Raw genomic sequence first — 21836 nt, 5'->3', positions numbered from 1 at the left:
CTACTGTTTGTCAGGAGAGTGACACTAAAAGTAAATAAAGGTGGTTGTAATAAGATGCTGACTTTCCAAACGCGTTCCGAACGTTACTGTTTAACCAAATCACGAGCACGCCTGAAACCCCCAGTTATCTCCTGAGACGGGTCTGGTGAAGTACAGTTTTACCTTAAATACTGCGGGAAAAAAAAAATCGTTGTCGTGTTTATGAGTGATGCACAGTCATTTGTAGCCCTTATTTCACGCTGTCGAGATAAGCACAGACACAGAGCAGAACCTGTGATAGCACATCAGAGACTTCCACCTGACAGTCCCTCCTTTAGAGACACAGATGGCTTTTGGTCATAGTCCTGTCCACTTTACATCATTCTGACCAATGCCCATCTGCCACCACAAGATGGCGGTAGAGAGCAACAGGCTTAAAGCTGCTAGTATTTCTGCTCTGTTACTACGAGCCATATAGTCACAGTAAAATTTGACACACTTATATTACAAACATATTAAGTAAGGAGTGCAGCTATTTCTATATTATGATATGAATTATACACAGTGATGATGGAAAGTCCCATTCCATAATGTCTCTCCCGTGGTGTCTGGACAAACCCTGAACAAAGACTGGGCCAGTCTGAACAGACAAACCGCAGATAACAGGGACAGAGGAAGAGCATATTTAGATCTACAGATTAAAGTGGGTAACAAGAAAAGATATTTATCCACAAGATTATAAAGAGAAACACTGGAACACCTCTCTCTCTCTCTCTCTCTCTCTCTCTCTCTCTCTCTGATCTGATTAAACAATGATAAAACACTCCTCTTGAAAGAAAAAGTTCGCTGAAGAGGTTTGTGAGAAATTTCCAGAGTTGGCCGTCCCTTTTTCTCCGTCTCCTGATTGGTTGTCCGGGAGGTGACTCAACAGGCGTATGGTGGTGGCTTCTCAAAGGGGCTGAAGGAGGGTCCGTAGAGGGAGGGAGCGTTGGGAGTTAGCATGTACCCTGAGGAGTCCTGGGAGGTGGACTGGGTCGGTACCTGAGGGTTTGCAGGGGGTTGAGAGGGAGCCTGGCTTTCATCAGAGGGGGACACAGCCACCTCAGAACTGGCCTGGGCCTGGGTGGCCGGCGGATAACTGTTGAGGTGCTGGAGAGGGGAGAGAAAAAAAAGAGAACAGGAACTTAGAAAAGACCATAGCGTGATGAGCAAGACATCAAAGCCATTGAGAGACATCATGAAAGAACAAAGTCTTACTGCTTTGCTGGAGGTTTGAATGAAAAGGGGTCGTTGGCATTAGATGTATAGAGAGTGTCTGGGCTGACACATATGTATGTACCTGCATGGGTAGAGGGTAATTGGGGTAGGTTGGCAGGGCTTGGCCGGAGGGACAGAAGCCAGCGTAAGTCATCACGTGTTGGGTGGGGTTATAGAGGATGTGTGGAGGGGGGGCAGGACTGGGGGACATCTGAGGCTGAGTAGCAGGCGCCTGGATACAAATGAAAGATAAAGTTCACACACACGCACACACACGCGCACATGCTTGACATCAGAAGTAAAAAACTCCAGTGTGTGCAATGTCTCCAAGAACAATGTGTCGGTAAAAGAGTGAATTTCTGTTACAATATTCTGCTTAAGGAAACAGTTACTTAAAACTACTTACAACATTCTTATCCGTCGCAGTGCCATTAACGCTGACAGTGGTGAATGCGTTGCATTTATTAGCAGTCACTTATTCATGTTACTGATGCTACACATACTGGCGTCTTTATGTTTTTTAAGGCTAAACAGGAGCCGTGGTGGATATGGTTCTTAAGGTGGTATGAGCAGAAGGTGGCAGACTCACCATGTCTTTATAGGCACCCAGGATGGCAGCGGTGATGATGCCCAGAAACACGCCCAGGACGTTAAGCACCACACAGGCCCACAGCAGCCTGTGTAAGTGGACCACATCCCAACAGCTGCTCACACCAGTAAACTCATAGTAGTGAGCATGGTAGTCAGGGCTGTGTTGGGGAGAAGATACAGAAACACACACACACACACCAGGGCCCTTTCAGCCAATTTCATCCAATACATTTTATTGCAATATAACATGGCTAATATGTGTTCAAACTAGCTCTGATACTTGGACTTCACAAAATACATAGTATTAATAAAATAAAGTTAAAACGTGTACTAAGTAATGAGGACCATGCCAGTTTTCAGTTGTGTGCGTGATGATGTTATTTAATATGTCAGCAGCCATTCAGAGGCTGTGACACACACAAAGGGCTTCTCACCTCTCACAGTTGTGTAAGTCACAGCAGTAACAGGTATTGCTTTTCACCCTGATCTTACATTTACTGTTAAAAGAGAAACACATCACCTGGGGAGAGAGAAGGAGAGAGAAACTGTCTTTTTCATAAACATAAACAGTGAATGAAGAGAGAATGAGAATAAGGTTATTCCTAGTCACAGAGATGAAGTTGCCATGAAATACATTATTTAAGGAAGGTGCTATGTCATGCATATGCGCTCATGTGGAACTACACTCAGCCAGCAGAGGGCGCACTAGGTTATACTATACTGTCATTGAGAGCATTGGCATTTCCTTATGCAGCTCCTCAACAGTGATCCTACACTCTTCCATATTCCTAAAACCCTCACTAAATGGCACTGGTATTACACAAAAACACTGTGACTTTATAGACTTCTTACGAAAATCTAAATATTTCATGATAATTCATACATAACTTACCTCAGTGTAATAGTTGTCATAGCCATAGTTTGAAACACTTCCATAGAATTCACACCTTCCCTCCATCAGAGGTCTCCTATCCTGCAGAGGAGATAGGAAAGAGAGAGAGAGAGAGAGAGAGGAAGAAAAACAGTGAAGTTTATTGCTGTACTGATTATTGATTTATCATTAAACTGTAATAGATATTCAAAAATATAGCTGAGCCTGGGGCTGTGGGTCGGGCCTCTGCAGAGATTTTGGTAACGCTTTGCCAAACTGGCCGGTATAATTAAGCTCAATATTTTCACACACACTGCTGTTTTGTGAGTGCGTGTCTGTGTATGTGTGTGTGTGTGTGTGTGTGTGTGAGAGAGAGAGAGAGAGGATGAAAGAGAGGGATATGCCTGGTTTGATTAATGGTTGCCTCAGCTGAACCCTACCTAAGATCACCTCTTCATCTTACATTTACTGTTCACTAACAGCAACTAAATGTTCTCCTGAGGAACAGACATGTAAAACTACCACTGGGTGCCTCTATTTTGTTTTACACTGAAAACATTTCAGCTTCACACATCACATATTCTGAAAATGACACCTCAGAGAAACACGGACCGTGCAGTGCTATTCATTTCAGGCTGTGGCCCTCTGATCATATCACTGGTAACATTTATGTGCGATAGAAGGTTTTTGAGATAAGAGTGTGTCTGTGTTCATCTCTCTGTGTGTTTGTGGATATGTGTCATTGTGTAAGTGTGTGTGTGTGTGTGTGTGTGAGAAAGAGAGAGAGAGAAAGAGAGATAGGGAGAGTGAGAGAGAGAAAGTGAGAGAGAGAGAGAGAGAGAGAGAGAGAGAGAGATAAACAGACTAATGTGTGTTAGTGAAAGGGGGAGAAGGCAAGAGAGAGCCATCACTGGCCAGTCTTTCAGTACAGATGCACACAGAAAGAGAACTCTATAGTCGATAGTTTTGAAAAAGAAAAACTATAGGAGTATGTCTGACGATTTATTAGCGTTTATCCAACACACAGTCATTGATCAGTATTCTTCCCTCAAAAATCTCTCAAGACCAAAAGTCATCTAGGGTCTTCCCCTTCCGTTTCGCTGTCCTTTCGGAACATGGCACGGGAGCTGTTGACTAAACTCTTCTTTCTGAAAAAATTGACAAAATTCTTAGACATGGGCTACTGTCTTCATCGTGCATCTAGTTTGTTTATCTCACGGAGAGATCACTTCTGCGATGAAGAACCACCACAGGCGTGTAAATAACTAGGACAGTTGCATCATCATATAGAAATAACCATTTCTACCCTATCCTCATCTCATTTTGCAGATGCTTACTGAGAGGTTGAGACCTCCCATACCCGCTGTGGTCATTTCCTGAGTGACTGCTTTCCAGTAAACAGTCAGACGCACTTCCCCAATAGGTACGTTCTTCGAAGGGGTTTTTGACTGAGAGCCACATCCCTTATAACAGATTTCGTCCGACTGAAAGGTTTCACCAGGTAGGCTAACATCTGTCTTTTATAGCTTGAGATGACTGCATAAGTAAGTAAGTGGTGAACTGTCAGGCAATATGTCTGTGGGACATAAGACTTACATACATAACTGTGTAACGCATATATTTTCCCATGTGAGATCTGAGCCCATTTTCCAGAAAATGGGGCCATTATACTGTGGTTTGTATGCTGGTAATATGTCAGTTGAGAAATATATTTACAGCCTTTTTTCACAGCTATGGAATCACAGTTGTCATTTTGGAATCTACAGTCTTAACATGTGAAAATTGATTTTGTCGTTGACACTACGGTAAATCACTTGTGTGTGTGTGTGTGTGTGTTTTCCATCAAAATCTGAAGTGTAACTATGAGTGGACACCATCCATTCCTGATCATCTTGTTCATCCTTGGTATTGCAAGAGGTTAGTGAATAAGATATGTATAAAATCACAGCTGGGTAATTTATGTTTTTACTGTTTGGATGAACTATTTTTTTTTAATGATCTCTTGAAATTAGTTAACCAGTTCTTGGTTTTCTCTTGCTTGTTATCTAGTCATGCTGCTTGACCATGCCCTCTGCACTTCAGAGAACTGTGATTACGAGGAGGTGACTAAACAGAAACTGAATTAGTATAAACAGTCTTCTGAATGTGGGTGCTATACTAATTTTCATCTGTTTGTTAGGAACCAATCTTCCAAATGTGTCAAAGAAACTCCAGTGAAAACTCAACGCACTTCGATTATGAGTGTTCGATTCTAGAAGATGTCACTCGTCTTCCAGACGGTAAATGCTGTAACTTCTCTCTGTTCACTCAATCTTTCACACTCTGCTGAACGCTCTCCAAATACTTTAAAGGAAAATAATTGTCATAAATTGATGCTGGTTCACCTCTCTCTTTTTCTGTCCTAAAGATATTCAGAGTTTTTTTTCTGAGGAATACCCATGTGTCCTAAACATAAGGCATCAGTTGAAATGTTTTTGGAGCATGAACACCGTCCGTAACATGACTGAGTTTTCTGCTTTTTTGTAAGTGCCGATTACCAAATATCCATTTATACCATCATGTTTTACAGTCATATGAATTATGAATCCTAGTTTAATGCTAATCTCTTCAATGCTACACATAATGGTGAAATTCTGATGTTTTCCCCAGGAGCAGTTTAAAATCAGATAGTGAACGTTTAACAAGCTTAAAAAAAGAAATTGAATTCAGAGATTTCCTTGTCGAAAATGAAAAACGTGGAAATAGTTTAGCAAAGCACATAGCTTATTAATACTCATCATTCCTATGGGTCATGTAAGAATGGAAACACATTCAGAGAAAAGAAGCGTCAACCTGACCTGTTTCCCGAAATGTATGTTGTCTCCCCCCCGCTCCCCCACAAATCACCTATGTTTTAAATAGAAATGTAATATTTGTCCTTATTAGGTCTTGTGCCGGAGCTGAAGATGCAAACCTTACTTCACTTGAATTGAATTGCACTCTCAACGAGCTGAATAAAATCATGGGCTGCTATAGTCACTCTTTCAGCTCTGCATGTGAGAAAGCTGTGATTCTAAAGGCCAATTTATCTCTGCCAAACTCGTTATATGTTTCAACGACATATTACGACAAAATAACAATTGGTAAGAAAACAATAGCCAAGACAACACACCACAGTAATCAGAAACACAACAGTTACTTTAACTCTGACTAGTACGTCTGATGAATGTTACAATCACATCTTACCTTCTGTCTGTTGGAATGAAACATGTTTTGTTAATTCTTAGAGAAACTTGATCCTCCACCAAACATCACTGCATCAATCAATTCCGACATTTTAATCATGAAATGGGCTTTACCATATAGCCTCACATCGACCCAAAACCCAACCTGCTTTGTATATCAGTTAAAGATCAATGATCAGGTAAGAGTGCATTTTTGTTTATTGTTCACTCTCCTGATCTTGATAATAAAACTTTGAGTTATATAACCATAGCAATGCCAAGAATATCTTCTGTCTTTCTAGCCAAAACCAACAGTATTGCGCTTGGGCGATTTGGCCTACAACAAGACAGTGGACCCCACAGAGACACATAAAATCCAAATGAGGGTGAAGAGACATGAGAGGTGTGGGGGCTCTGACATTTGGAGTGACTGGAGTAATGTTTTGGGTGAGTGATACTGTGTGGTGCTACCCATGAGAACACTATCTGGTATGTTACCACAGAAACCTCACCGCTTAGTTTTTATCAACTGGGTAACATAGACTTTGCGTTTAGTGTTTAGTGGTAGTGTTTACTCAAAGAGAGACAAACCACACTGGCACTGGTGTGATATATCTTCCACCAGGTAAATTTTCTCCCCCAGTCTATAAACACAAAATTTAAATAGACACAGCGCGTCAAAAATTTACAAAATTTAAAATTTAATTCTTCAACCACTACATAACTGATTAATGAACATATCTTTGCAGTGAACATTCAATTCTGGACTGCTCTCTCAGATTAAGGTTAGCTCTGGACAAAATTGTATACTACATGAAGATATTGTGCAGCTTAGTTTAGCACCACCCAGAAATTGTAGTACAATAAAACAGTCTGAGTAAGTTCCTAAACTATTTAATATAACCAATAAAAGTTTACATTTGGCCTCTAAACAGCACCAATCTACTAAAAGGCAGAATGATGGACATGTCGACCTTGATGTGGTTACTTGTTTGACTTGATTTGATTTTTGAGCAGAGGTACAACCACCTGTAAAGCCCAACGTGCTGAACCCTGGGGTGATTGCTGTCATAGTTTTTGTACTTCCCATGATCCTCCTGGCTTTCCTCTTGCTCTACAAACAACAAAGGTACTGAGTGTACTTGACTTTGTTTATCATTCTTCTGACATCTTGCTTTATTTCCTTGTGGTTTGATGAGGGTTCCATGAACTTCATCAAACCACAGTGGTTAGCACCGTTGCCTCACAGCAAGAAGGCCCTGGGTTGGAATCCCAGGTCCTTCCTGTGTGGAGTTTGTGTGTTCTCCCCATGTTTGCGTGGATTTGCTCCGGGTGCTCCGGTTTCCTCCCGCTATCAAACACGTGTGTGCTAGGATCCATACTCCTGTCAGCGACCCTGACTGAGGCACTGGCCAAAAGACCTGAAGGTGGTTCCCCGGGCGCCTGTGGCTGCCCGCCGCTCCTAGCTCCTAGTGTGTGTGTGTGTGTGTGTGTGTGATCACTGCTCGTTCACCGGTGTATAGGATGGGTTCAGTGCGGAGGCTGCATTTCACAGTTCACTGCTCTGGAGTGCGTGCGACTAATAAAGTATTTCCACTTCTACTTGTACTTCTAAAATGAGGATACGGCGCAATTAACTTCACATTCAGTTTCACAGAATCTGTGTTCAGTCAAACTTTAGTTCCTTCAGCTGATAGGAAATGAGCTTTTTTTTTTTTTTCACTCTCACGCGGCTGTTTGGGCCTCAGCAGAGAATGAGATCTTCTTGTGGTTTTACCAGTTGTAAGAGATAAGGTGCTGAATCATCTCCTCTGTCAGAAGAAATTGTTTTTTGCGTAGAGCGTAGATGGCTGACTCAAAGTGGGGCATTGAAAATGTCAGAAGAGCTCAGTGTGAATATGGATTGTTGTTGATCACAGCCTTACAACAAAGTAGTTCATAATTTGGCCTGAGCATACAGCATACAATATATTCAGACAAATACTAAAAAAAAAAAAAAAAACAAACAAAAAAAATCTCTTTTTGAATTGTTAGTGTAAGATTTACACAATCTAATCCCTATTTAAATACTGTACCAGGGGATTGTGTAAAATCACATTTCTTTGACCTAAGGGGTAATGACATAAGGTTGCATTAATAAAGGAAATATTGGAAACAGCTAACGTACTGATACGAAGGTTTGTTTGTTTTTTTTCAGATGTTTTGTTAAAAGGAGTTTTTTTCAAATTTGTCTCACATTCATTATGAAATGAAAATGATCGTTATCTATCTTCCTTAATGGAAGATCAATCATCTTAGGCCTGTTAGCGAATCACGTACAGCAGGCAAAACACACCACTGACATGAAACGTATAGTTAGTCACTCTTAAAAAACTGCGTACCGCGTAAACGTATAGACGTGTGATAGTGGTGAATACACAAAATACCCTTTTCCTTTCTGTCATATTTTCGTGCCTATGTGGGTGGCTGTGTCAGTGTCGTTTAGCACTACGTCAAACTGAGTGGTTTTTTTTTTCTTTTTTTTTTTTTTCACCTCACTAACACAAAGTGTGAAATGATGCTTCCCTTTTTTTTCCGTCCGCCCACCAACCAAACTGACCGAAAGCCCAGAGAGCCTTTTAACCCGCTGGTCTGAGCGGTGCTGACAGGACACACACCAGTGATCATGTTACACTCGAAATTCACCAGAAAAAGAGAACAGAAATTCTGTTTACTAAAATGGGAAATTGCACAAACATCAGTCTTGCACACACATTTCCTTCATTTATACCATCTGCTATACTCTCTAAACTAAATTCAGTTGTGGTGAATATTGTAGGATGATGTGTCTGTTGAGTTGGTTGTTAGGTTAGATGGGTAATCCATTCAGCTTGTGTCTGAATGGAGTTACTCAACAGTAGCTATGTTCTCAATTTCCCACTGGCCACAGGTTCAGTTTTATATGTCTAGTTTGGTTACGAATAATATATATTTTTTCTTAACTAGCTATTATCTCAGATAGGGAAGACATTTAGTAAGTGTAGTAAGTGACATTTTTTGAATTTTTGAAATATTAAAAAAAAAAAGAAAAATAGATTACAAACCAGGCTGGAAGAACATTTACTGCAGGCTAGGCATTAGGAGTTACAGACATCATACATGGAGAGACATTTAAGCACTATTCCATCTTCATACTACTATGTTTAATTAAAACTCACCTCATATTTTTGAGCTGTGGTGTTATTTCTAATGACATTTGTGATCATTTTTTGTTGATTCAGCGAGGTAAAGACGTCATACTAGACAGCTTACTAGTCAAAGAACTAGGAATGTCAAGCAATATACGAAGTGTGTATGTGAGTGTACATGTTATCAAATCAAATTTCTACCCATGAAAAAACATGACTGACAACAGAATAATGTAACTGTAGTAATAGGTCTAACGTGGTTGTACATAATTTGATCAGTTGCACGTTTTCATCTAATACAGTAGTTCTCAACTCCAGTGCTGAGGGCCCCCTGTCCTGCATGTCTTTGTTTTAACTCTAAACAGTTAACTGAGCTAATCAAGGGCTTGAGGATTAATTGATCAGTGGAATCAGGTGTGTCAGTCCTGAGCTCAGACATTAAAACAGGAGTTAAAACAAAGACGTGCAGGACAGGGGCCCCTAAGGACCAAAGTTGAGAACCGCTGGTCTAATACACATCCTTTAACATAGCTTGAAATGTCGTTAATTTTTTTTTCAGGGTGTTGGAAAAGATATTCCCTCCCATACCAAGCCCATCTGCCAAGATTAAAGCACTTATTGAGGAAGACAACACCTTCCAGGTAAAACCAATGAACACAAGTTACCTGTTTGTCTTATTTTATGTCGATTTTGGGGGAAAAAAATAAAACGTTGTTGTTTGTCACCCTACTGATCAGATAACAACACATGGATATGTTGAAGAAATAACCAAAGTGGTGGATGAAGGAGATCTGAAGGAATGAGAGAGGAGGTTCAGATGAAAGTATGGTAAAATGGCACAGCAGGCTTCATTTTGACGAACTGCAAGTCATGTTACTGAATGGCTCAATTCAATCAGGAGAACATGACACTGTAGTGGGCCAATGTGTTTTCTGTCGTGGTATCCAGAGTGCGAATTATACAATGACAATCAGGGGGAGGGGTCTTTTGGGGGGGTCCAAGTCTTAATTAGGGTTATCAGACCCCCCTAAGCGCCCCCGTAATTCGAACCATAGTGGCATCTTGATGATTCTATGAATAGTTTTGCTTTAGTTGTAACAATTAATCTTCAGTGTGTTTCCAGCTCATTTTCTGGTAGTATCTGTCTTTTGCTGTGCATGTACTGTGGAGTGTTAAGTATATATTTAAAGATTACACTGACATATACTGAAATTTCTCCAGTGCCAACACTACACTTTGTGCTTAGGAAAAAAAATTCTGAAATTTTTCTGACTTTGCTGTCTCTAAAGCACACTTAATCCTGCTTATTATATTACATATTAATATGAGTGGAAAAAATATTCTAGAAGATGCTGAGTAGTCACACCGAGATATCGCACTGAATATCATTTGACAACCGAGGATTTGAAATTACTTTTAAAAAGGACCTTGGTTTCTTTTCCAGGAAAAGGTTGATATGAGATAGGGACTTCCCATGTCATTAACACATTTCATTGTCCTTTCTTTTTTTGGTCTTCTCTAAGAACAGTTACACAGTCTGTTTAGGAAAGACCAGTCACTTTTAAAGCTTTTTTTTAGAAAGCACTTTTTGACCTCATGTAATCAATTATGTCTTTCACTGGTGCGTTTTATTGCTCAGAAGTGAATCTCACTCGTAATTGTACTAAATGATTTGCTTTATGTGTACCTCCTAAATAAGATCAGACATCGGAGAAGAAAGAATGTTACACTGCTTTGTGATAACACAGGTCTGTTAAAGCATAAATATGACGTCGACATCATGTTAATGTCACATAATATAAATACATAAAATTGGCAAAGTTGTAAGCATGGCAGGACAATGTCTCATGAGTAAATGTAAATGATTAATAATAACAATGATGAGTGAAAATAAAACTGAAACATGGGAAAATACTGAAATGCTCAGAGGTCGTGAGATGAGATTGGGATTTTCCGTTTGGGAATCTACGTTTGCAAAACTGCTATAAACACATTTATTCTAGTACAGCCTCTTATTCTACTAATCTTCTGTGAATACTCAATCCCCATGTTTTTACTTCTACCCTACACCTTGACTTCATTTCACTTGGGTACGAGTGTATATATAACGCATTACAAAATGCAATGCAAAGCTGACACGCACAAGTCCACTGTTTCACGCTTTGGGTGTAAGCGCCAATGAGGTATTAAGGATTTATTAAAACCACTAGTCAACTGCTAATTTGTTTGACCAATCAATTTTTGAAAAACAAAACAAGCAAACAAACAAAAAAACAAACAAAAACCCCCCCCAATGTTTTCAAGCCCTAATTACGGGCACGCCCTATCCAGGACAGTTTCGCCTGCAGTATTTCCCTTACTCATGTGACTGAGCTTAACTGTGCGTCTCCAAAAACACCTCTCGGTTGAACTCACGGGACAGACCACCACCTGAGGAGAAACTTTCAAACCAGCAGCAACTTCGTGCTGGGGCAGGTTGTTGGAACGGATTGCGTTGACATAATTCAGTAACCACGGGGGTACGGTGATTCCAAAAGTAATTCTTTATTCTTTGTTAGCTGAACAGGAAAAGCGAGCAAGGAGCCAAGTCCTTACTTTGCAGTCTATCTTTTGTTTTTTTCTTCTCTCTGCTCAAAGCCATATTCATCTCAGGCTCCCAATGACCACAGAGCAAACAATCATTAATCAACCAATGTTCCAGGATCATTTCAGAAATGCTCTGCTCAAAAGTTTAAACTGCTTTTTGTTCATTTTCTTTTTAGGAGACGATTGTGTTTAAATGATAAACTGGAGATTAAAAAGGGCTAAGCACAAATTGGAACATATTTAAAAAAAAAATGACCAGAGACTAATTGTATCTTATGTATATATATATATTACAGCTTAACACAGATTCTGCCATACGAAAATTCCATCTGATTCCAACCCGCCTCAGTAAAAACCCATCTACCTAAGACTAACTTTTCCCTCTGATAAGATTGGAGAGGTGAAAGCAATGTCTTAGTGTTGGAAATCTCACAGAGACAGACAGAATAGATTGGACTCATTGAAGAAGATTGGACAGGGTCACATGGCGCCTGTGCCAGCGTGGGCAGCAGGCTGGCAGTGGTGGCATGGTGCCCTGCCTCAGCGGAGACAGATGTGTACGTCGCGACGACATCTCTATCCTCACCCTGATGAATGGGCACTGACAGCAACTGTCACCCTTTTCTACAAGATGTGTCTGCCATTTGATTATATTCACCAAGTTTCATTACCAATGCAGCCAGATAACAGAGCGTGAATGCCAGATAGTATGTGTGTGTGTGTGTGTGTGTGTGTGTGTGCGTGTGCGCGTGTGTGTGATGGTATGTTTGTGTCTCCATATAAATCATTAGTGTTTTCTGTCTATGGTTTTATGGATGTAATAAAGTAACATTCCCAAAGCAATTATAACCGGGCACTGAAGGCTCATGGGATACTTACGATGAACTCAGCGGCGATGATGCCGTCAATGATGGCACAGAAGAAACAGGAGATCACACCCAGGCTGATGAAGATGATGGAAGCCACCAGCTGTGGATGAAACAGACAAGTCAGAAAGGAGCATAGGACGAAACAGTGAGAGAGAGATAAAGTGCTACCACTGGTAGCTGGTGTTAAGAGGAGAAGCCAAAGAAGGAATAAAATGACTATATCATAAACAGCCTGTTTATTACCACCCTCTGACAGAAAACTGATTGATTTTTAAGTGCTTTTTAGTGCTACCAGAGGAAGTTAACCCCTTGTGGAACTTGCTGAATCCAGAAAGTAACAGACAAACATGGTTACACTAAAGCAGCGTTCCAACTGCCAACTGAAAAAGACTGTCTTTGACTGTGAAAAATAACTACTCAAGTTGCCAGATTCAGAGAGAAAAAAAAAATCCTGTTGGCAGTCAGGAAATGTAGTTCAGCAATACTGCAATGCCACCAATTTACTTTAACAGTAATTAATCTAAAACGCACCATTAAATGTCTCCCTTTGGTATCAGTTCTAATTCTCATATACATTACTTTACAACAGACAACTGTCCTACATCAAACCTCCAATTCTAAACTTTAGTCAGGCTTTGGTGAACTCTTCATCAAGTCAAGGCTTATTTGAATCCATTTACACCCTTCAATACAAAGATATATCCAAATGTTAATGAACCTACTCACATTCCTGCACACACACACACACACACACACACACACACACACACACACACACATTCAGACAGCAGGCACATGAGTGTTTCGTAAATGCCCTTGCAGTCTCCCTCTCCCCAATGAGTGATAACTCCAGCGTCTGGACGTTGGTACTAAAGGAAATGTACAGCCTCACACCGCTGCCTCTGCCAGGGAGTGCTATATGGGTAATTTACAACCCTGGAGACAAAGCCGGGCAGAGGGGTCACTCCAAACACGGGGAAGGTCAATCTAATTCCCCCAATCTGATTCAACACACACACACACACACATACACAGACACACACACTTGGAGACACCTCATGTATAATCACGTTCAGTTTCAGGGGGCTATGCATAAATATCTCAAACTTCAAGACACATTCTATGAATTTCCTGTCCAAAAAAGCAATGCATACACCCTTTCAGTTTTTAATCAACAAAGCTTTACACTGATTGTAAATTTCCCAACCAAGAACCACACTGTGAAAGCATGCCTTTCTTTCATCAAGGCTCATTTCTAGTTCCAGCTTGTTAGACTTGATGAAAAATCGGCATTGTAAATTGTGCTCATCTGTAGACGGAAAAGGGGACATTACACCCCTATGAGGTCGTACTAACTGCAGTCTAGACTCTCTTGTGGACAACACATACAGGCGGTCCATCTGCTCCATTCCAATATGGCCCTTACATTTACAAGCCAAAGGTACAGTTAAAACCATGTGACACCCCATTGATTTTTATCTCTTTAAGAACTGATTGAAGATCAGTTCGGACAACTCAACATTTATTCTTAACTATTTTAGACAAAGAGAACAAAACTGACCCCGAATCAACTGTGATTGTGAAGGGCAATAAAGCACCAATATGCCATCAGCTTACCTTTTACTAGGCTTGGCTAGCTGATCACAGATGAGTCTTAAGAAATGATCTTGTCATTGCACCACTGTGAAAGGCTTTTAAATTCCTTGTCACAGACCTGTTGGTTTATGTTTCAATAACTCTACTCCTTCATCATTCTTATGAAAACTCTAAGTGTATAAAGAGAAACGGTGTTGATATTTGTTCACCCTACACATATATACATAAACAGAACCGAACAAGTCCTTCAAGAAAAAAGCGTCAATCCTGATGTCATGTCTTCTCTCACTCTTTCATGATTTGGGGACACAAAGGTATAATATAATTGTACTGAGATGCAGTGACACAGACAGTTCTCGTGGTGCGACGGCAGTTTAGACGCTACGATACTATAGGCGTGTAAAAACTGAAGTGGATATCACAGTGTCTGCTGTGGACATGGGAGACAGAGTCCACACAGCGTTGGAGCTCACTGCAGTGATGGCCCATGTCACAATTTAGCTGTAATATTCATGTCTGTGATGTTAAATTACCACTTTTTTTCATAAAGAGGCCATTAGATTCTTCTGGAGCAGATGTCTATGTATCTGGGGAAACACTATACACTTTATGGACTTTGGAATCAAAATTGCTTTACAGCGGCCTTTTGAAAAAGGTGAGAAGACGAGTATGGTCAAGTTCAACCTGAAAAAACTTTTGAATTATTAGGTACAGTTTACAAAGCAGCACAAGTTAAGCTATATCACGGTCCTGATGCAACATCTTGCTTGACACATTGGCAGGCAAGTAGCTAAAACCACATTGAAGTCTATTCTATCTATTTCTGAACAAGCCCTTGAAGTCCTGAACGGAAAGATAGATAGCCACCATCGCTGCAATGCCTTGAGTAATCACTCCACAGTGGGCTGGCAAAGCCTTGTGTAATGTAACCATTAAGATCTGCCTTTTCTTCATGTCTTCAGTGTTCTAGCCCATTCCTCACCTATTCACTATGTCCAGTCAAAATCTTCTACCTGCTCAATCAGGTATGCAGCATGGGGAGATTAGATGGTTCCAGCAGTGAAACTTGACCATCATACTGGTCCTTCCCCCATTTTAAGTCAAGGCTATAGAGCAACCAAAAGTACACATTCTGGATCTGGACCAGTACCCTGTCTACTTGATCGTCCCCTGTCAGTCACCCGTGTTCCCGTTGCTTGGTTTACGTTACTTTGGTTTGTCCTTCATTTTCATTGCTTACTATAACCGTTCCTTTTTTTCTATGTCTGTTTTTGTTTGTTTGTTTGTTTCCAGCATGTGGCAACCTTCTGCCTGCCATTTGTGATGTGCTTCTGTGTTTGTTTCATCATATTAATCGTCATTACCTGCCTGTCCATGGACTATAGCTGAAAATTACCCTTGCTGGCTAAATCGGACACGTTTACAGAAATAATGAATAACTTCCTAACACCACCAAAATAACTAAAGCAATAAACAGATAATATGACCCCCTAGAAGTTTTACAGAAACTCCTGAGAGAGCTATTACCCCAGAGAGTCACTAAGAGTAACGGGCATATGAGCCCATAAATGTAGACTTCATCAGAGACGGAGTGACGGCCCTATCAGATCACCAGATGCAGGCAGTGGCGGTAATAACTTCAGTTTAGTAAAGTCCACTGAGTCAGTGCAGTGGCTAGTCAGCACAGTTAATTAACAATTTAAACAGCTTGCCTTTTTCACACTCCGCAAAGAGAGACAGAGCGTGTTAGAGACAATGGACCCTGACAACAGCATTAGTGTGCACTATTCAATGCCCAGCTGCTCACTCATAAACCCCTCCTCCCTCTGACACACACACGCACGCACACACACACACACAAGTTTGTACTCATATCCTAGTGGGGACCTCATATTGACTCCCATTATTCTGTAACTAAAGAATACTAACCTATCCCTAACCCTAACCCTAACCTTAACCTTAACCAAAGAAATGTTTGGACACTTTTTGTTTTATCAGTAAAAACAATATAGTTTAGAAACACGTTGTCCTCCCAACCAGACACTTTTTTCAGATAGTGCTATTTTACTGGGGACTTAGCAGTCAGAGTAAGAACGGTGTTGAAAATCTATAATGTTGTTATGTAATAGTTCATAAAGGCTGTTTCAAGGGCAAACACTGTGGAGTGGTGGAGTGATCAATGCTATGAGCATGGGCAGGGTTATAATCAGAGCTGAGGGCAGCAGAGCCTAGGAGATGGGGAAATTATGACCCCTTGAAAGAACATTGCTTTGGCTGCAAGGTGTACACTAGGACAACAGCTCTGAAATACTCTAATGTGTATTGCTTGAGTCGATGTCATCCTAAGAAGACGCTCACAGACATCCTTGTGGGCACAGACTTTGTGATGGTGTAAATTCCTGTTCCCACAGATTACAAGAATGAACCGGACAATGACTGTCATCTCATGGTTTAGACCTAATATTCAGTTTTCCACGAGTAGGAACCTAAAACAACACTTAATTTACAGGTCATCTGGGTTGGATAAATGTATTATTGTGGTGTGTGAGAGAAAAGAGCAGTAATATTAATATTTGTCCTATTAAAGAAAAGTTAACGATAAATTCATCTGCAGTGATCAAGACATTTAACTCTAAACGAACAAATATTATTATGAAATACAAACTTGCCCTTCCCTCTCTCAAGATATTGCGCAAGTTATAGAAAAAGAGAATGGTGTCACGTTTTTGGAGAAACGTGAATTAAAAGGAAAGACTCTAAAGACAAGATCACTTCTGTAACACGAAAGAGGAGGGGGAATTAAACGCATTGGATTTTACAAGGACGGGGATTAAATGCATTGGATTTTACAGTATCATTTTACAGTCAGTTAAACTAGAAATTGCATTAGGAAGAAAAACTGCCCCTGACATTTGATCCCTAATCGTATTCTATATTATTTTGTGTTCTGATTTTATTGTCTGATTTGCGACTAAAAGTTCTGATTGTAATGTTCTCCTGTACACTTACAAACAAGGGTCAAACAGTGTGAAACAGTGTGTGTGTGTGTGTGTGTGTGTATGTGTGTGTGTGCAGGTATGTGAAATTGATTTGTGAAACGGCATGTTAATAACGCATATCAGTTACTGAATGAAAATCCGTGGAGGTTGCAGTATGGATGCAGTCACCCACAGCAAGTTTCCTTGTGAGGCCTCAAGTCGGACGACACATACATGACATTAAACAAGAAGGACGTTCCTAAGAAACGTGACATGCTTAATACAACAGGTTGCAAATAAATCTTAACGTATGCAATTTAAAGTGAACTGTCTTCTTATTGCGTTGTAATATTTATCAGATTTTGGTTGGTTTCATGTGCATTTTTTTTCTAACAAAAATATCGACTTCCTGTGAGATGGTTCACTTCCTCCTCTCTGTTCAGCGCTCGGAGGTCAGCAGGCCTGGCTCCAGTGAGCTGAAACTAAATCCGAGAGACACTAGCACCGATGCGCCACGATACGGCTTTTTGCGCTTTAATGCGCAAACCCGAGCGACTGCTATCGGTTTCCCGTGACGGCGCAGCGTAGGCGCACGGGAGCGGGAGAGTTTCTCTCTGAAACTGAGCCAGATGAGGCTCGGTTTACGGACGCTGCATCTGCGTGCGCGCCAGCACCTTCGTCATTAAATTTTAACTCCGGCTTTGGGAGAGGTAGGCAGACAGAGGAGCGGCCTTAAATCACCAGTGCTTGCCTAAAGGTGGACCTTACAGCGTCGCCATGGGAACTACGCAGAACATTGTAGGGTAATGCTGGGAAACGTTATGGACGATCTGGTTTATGTGAACATGTGCAAATGTTTGAGTCTTTGCACATCTGTGCACGTTAAACAGGGGTAAGGTTTCGTTAATTCTGTGACTCCAGCAGGAAGACACAGTGATCTGGCCATATGGGTTACACACCAGACAGCCTTTAAATAAATAAAAACGACTTACTTACACTGGGTGATACGTGACTGTTTACACCCACAAAAACACAGTGTTTTCATTTATTCAGTTTTCCTAAATTCTCCAATTCAGTGTTACTGAGTCATGACAGGATGTAACAGTGCATTGTATGTAAATTATGAGGTATATATGAATAGATTCCTTTAGTTTGACTTTTTTTTTTTAGTTATAACTCACTTTGCGGTGTGTTTGGAATTAGCTTTCCAGCGCTCTGAAGGTATCTTGTTTACCAGTTCAACAGATAACTTGCATGTAGAATCTCACGCTTCGCGCACCCTGAACGAGGCAGCAGAATTACACTCATCATGATCATTCACCAAGGAGAATATGTACAAGGCAGGAGCCACCGAAACTCTCATTGTCTTCTTCTGAGCTATTTCTGTCATCCAATGACCAATGCTAATGCAATAACCCTCCTGCTCTCCTGAGCTGTGAGCCAATCACATTGAACATTCCTGACCACATAGCCAATCATAGTCATTGATTTGACAGCCCATGCTCCATTTACCCAGTAACATTATTTACCATTTTCTCTTAAAAGGCCATTTGTTTTGCTGTAAGCTCTTCTTTTAACATTTCATATGAAATGCAATCGCTGCACTTCCTCACAGTACTGTTCCGGGAACAAACGCAGAACAACACAGTATAATTAGTTGGTGATTCAGAACAAGGAGTTTGCACTTTGTAAGGGATACTTAGAATCAAATTAGATGGGTTACCTGCACATCCATTGTTCTTACTCAAATGAAATGAGAAACCAACTAAACATCAACATTAACTAACTCTAAGTCTTAAATATTAAAGATCTTCTCTGGTTGGATACGTGAGCGCTTTTAAAACAATTCATTGATTAGTGACCGAGTGGTAACCAAGAAGCCAAATGGGTAGTTTAAGAAACTCACTTAGATACCCTGGTAGAATCATGCAGGCGCTCTCTTTATATTCCTAAAGGCAACACACAAACTAAAACTGTAGTTTATCATCTTAAGGAAGATACACATGTAGAAGGAACATGCTTTCAATACTTACCATTGGTCTGCGGTTCTCAAACAAATTGATTCCCACAATTCCCAAGAAAGCTCCGAAACTCAGCTTGGGTAAAACAGAGAAGAAATAATGAGTCGTCAGTTTCATAGGACAAATGTCACATTCAACCTTACATGGATCAAATTGTTATGGTTATCATGTGTCAGTGAATGTACCGGGAACATATCACTAATTATAAAATTTTCATCATCATGTCTCGTTTATAAGCACGCAGAACTGTAGTCTGCTTGGTGGAGTTATAATATTGTTGTTAAAGCATAATTAAAGTCTTAAAAATGTATTATCATAATTGATCTTTTGATCAATGTAGGCAGTAATTTATTCAGGAATACTGGTCCACAATAGAGGAGCAAGAACTGAGTCATATCTTAAAGTTTTCCTCCCTGTACCACCATGAAAAGGAGCAATAGTATGGAAGTGCTATTGTTAGGCACTGTGTAGAATGGTCAAATTTAGACAGCTACAAGCTATGGATTGACTGGAAACCTCTCTTCTTGGCATTGGTGGCAATGTTTTTGGCAGCCGTTACTCACAATGATGCCAGGGTAGTATCCAGCGACAGCAACATTCCCCGTCCGTGTGGCAGACACAAGCCCTATGATCAAGATTACCACGGATAGAAAGAGCAGAACCACAGAGCTCCACAGAGCTGTCCGACGGCGCTTTGCATACTGCTCTGTAGGCACAGACACACGCACACACACAATATAAGTACAACAAACGCAATTAAACGCACTCGTGCTTATAATATACAAGATACAGATCAAGCTGTGAAAAATATGCAACACACAATTATATTTATTACATAATGTGAACATACAGGGTTTAAGTTATTCTATCATAAAACTATGCCCACAACAGTGCGCAAACATCTAAATTAAACACAGTTTTGGACCAGAAACCATAACTTGACACCTCAACATATACGATCTACTAAAGGACACGACTACCACGAGCACAGTCTTAACCTCTAGATTTTCAAAAATAATTTCAAATAGATATTTTAAATATAATAATTTAGTAAAGTAGGACCAAGCAGATAAAAAAGCTGTTCGTTTAGATTAATCTAAATTTATAAAGTATATTATTTGTCGTAGCGCACAACTGAGAATGATATGTGCAAATATTTCTCTATGGAGGCATGAACTTGTTACTAATTATGGCGATATGTCTGTTCGTAACCGCCTTTGAGTTTTGAAACTAACTATATGAAAACATCATAAATCGAACAATGTTAGTCTACAAACAAAGGGAATAAACCGGTTGATTTGTTTCTCAGTAGTCTTGAATTACCCGCTGAGTCCAGGACCTCTGCGGTTTGTTGTACCGCAGGCTGCTGCATCTTTTCCCAGTCGTTTAAGGATCCAAGAAAAATGAAATAGTAAATTCAGCAGTACAGCAAGAGGACAGTCGAGTAGAACCTAACTCCCGCCGTGGATTAAAGCGCTTTAGGTAGCTCTGCCAAAACGATTTAGCCACTAAACTCCATGGAATTTTCAGGTTCTAACGCCTCGTCTGCTCATCAGGGCGCATGCAGGTGGACTGCCAACTAATACTGACAATGAACTGTCGCTTGCACGCGCAGGGACCTGTTCAGTTTCCAAGTACGCCTCTGCGTCCTGAGGTTTGTCGGTGATCCGACACCTGCCTCAAAGAAAACGGCATCTTCTTGACGGAAGAGGTCACTCCTGGCAAACTTTGATAAGTAATTACATTGGGGAAAACGCCTAATATTTCTCGGAATTTGCGATTTGATTTTGTACAGGTATTTGTACACGATACGACACATCGGTTAGTTCTGACTCCGAGATCTTTTTCGTAATGAACTCGATCATATCCAGGCTAGCCTGTTTCACTCCGTTTCATTCTCATAATAAAATGTGGTGTTAACACACAAACATATATTGCTGAAAGTAATGTGCTGGACTTTTATGTGATTATTCTAATCTGCATTTATTATTGCATGATTATTTATCAATATAGAACATACAAAAATTACGCTTACGCTTAATCTTTTTTTCTCATACTTGAAACCATGCAGTAACATTTGAGTGCACAATAGAATATAAAGGGATTCCACAAATCTTAAGGTTTTCATTTGTTTGCTCATGTATTTCTTTACATGAAAAAATACTACAGTATAATACAGTGTTTACTATAGTAACGACAATGTTTAGTATAATAAAGTGTAGTATGGACGCACCTGATCATTTGTTAACTAGTTTTGTAAAAAGACTCAGAGCAGAGTCTGTGGCATCATGGAATAAATCAATATTTTATTGTTAAAAAGCACTTACAAATTTGTGTTGAGACTGGCACTCTGTGCCATTAAACAGATCAAGCAAAACGCAAATATTACCCTCATAAACAAAAGCCGAATTAACCCATAATGGGCCTCACATTTCTACAGAATCAGTTAAATGAAAGGGATATATTGCCTTAGTTTTGGAGTAAATGTTTAACTGTCCATTTGTACATTTTACCACTGCAGACATCAGATTCCTGATTAGTTTGACTGTGGTAGAATCACATTCAAATAGACTGTTTAATAAACACTGAACGGCATTACAAAGAAATAGTTTCCACCACTGATGTTATCACTCAAGTTGACATTACCATTGCTGCAACAAGGTCTTAAAACTTTAGTGATATATGCAAGACAAGCTTTATGGCAGTGATGAATCTCTT

The 21836-nt window shown here is 40.2% G+C and overlaps 1 protein-coding gene across 1 annotated transcript; it reads right to left on the bottom strand.

Moving 5' to 3' along the window:
* Window positions 1–903: 903 nt before the first annotated feature.
* On the bottom strand, window positions 904–20490 carry tmem255b (transmembrane protein 255B). Its single transcript, XM_030778987.1, has 9 exons — window positions 20442–20490; window positions 19682–19824; window positions 19131–19193; window positions 12534–12623; window positions 2720–2800; window positions 2262–2347; window positions 1826–1985; window positions 1319–1468; window positions 904–1128 (listed from the first exon to the last, which is right to left on the bottom strand). The coding sequence occupies exons 1-9, from the start codon at window positions 20488–20490 to the stop codon at window positions 904–906; spliced, it is 1047 nt and encodes a 348-aa protein (XP_030634847.1).
* Window positions 20491–21836: the final 1346 nt, after the last annotated feature.

The sequence above is a fragment of the Chanos chanos genome, chromosome 7 (assembly GCF_902362185.1).
Source record: "Chanos chanos chromosome 7, fChaCha1.1, whole genome shotgun sequence".
Classification (NCBI taxonomy): Eukaryota; Metazoa; Chordata; class Actinopteri; order Gonorynchiformes; family Chanidae; genus Chanos; species Chanos chanos.
The sequence above is the reverse complement of the archived record's forward strand: the minus strand, read 5'-3'. Positions and strand labels throughout refer to the sequence as shown.

Coding starts and splice junctions, on each gene's coding strand:
- tmem255b (XM_030778987.1), bottom strand. CDS start 20,490: ATGCAGCAGCCTGCGGTACAACAAACCGCAGAGGTCCTGGACTCAGCG. Junction 12,624..19,130: donor TTGAGAACCGCAGACCAATG/GTAAGTATTGAA, acceptor TTTCATCCACAG/CTGGTGGCTTCCATCATCTT. Junction 1,986..2,261: donor GACTTACACAACTGTGAGAG/GTGAGAAGCCCT, acceptor TCCCCAACACAG/CCCTGACTACCATGCTCACT.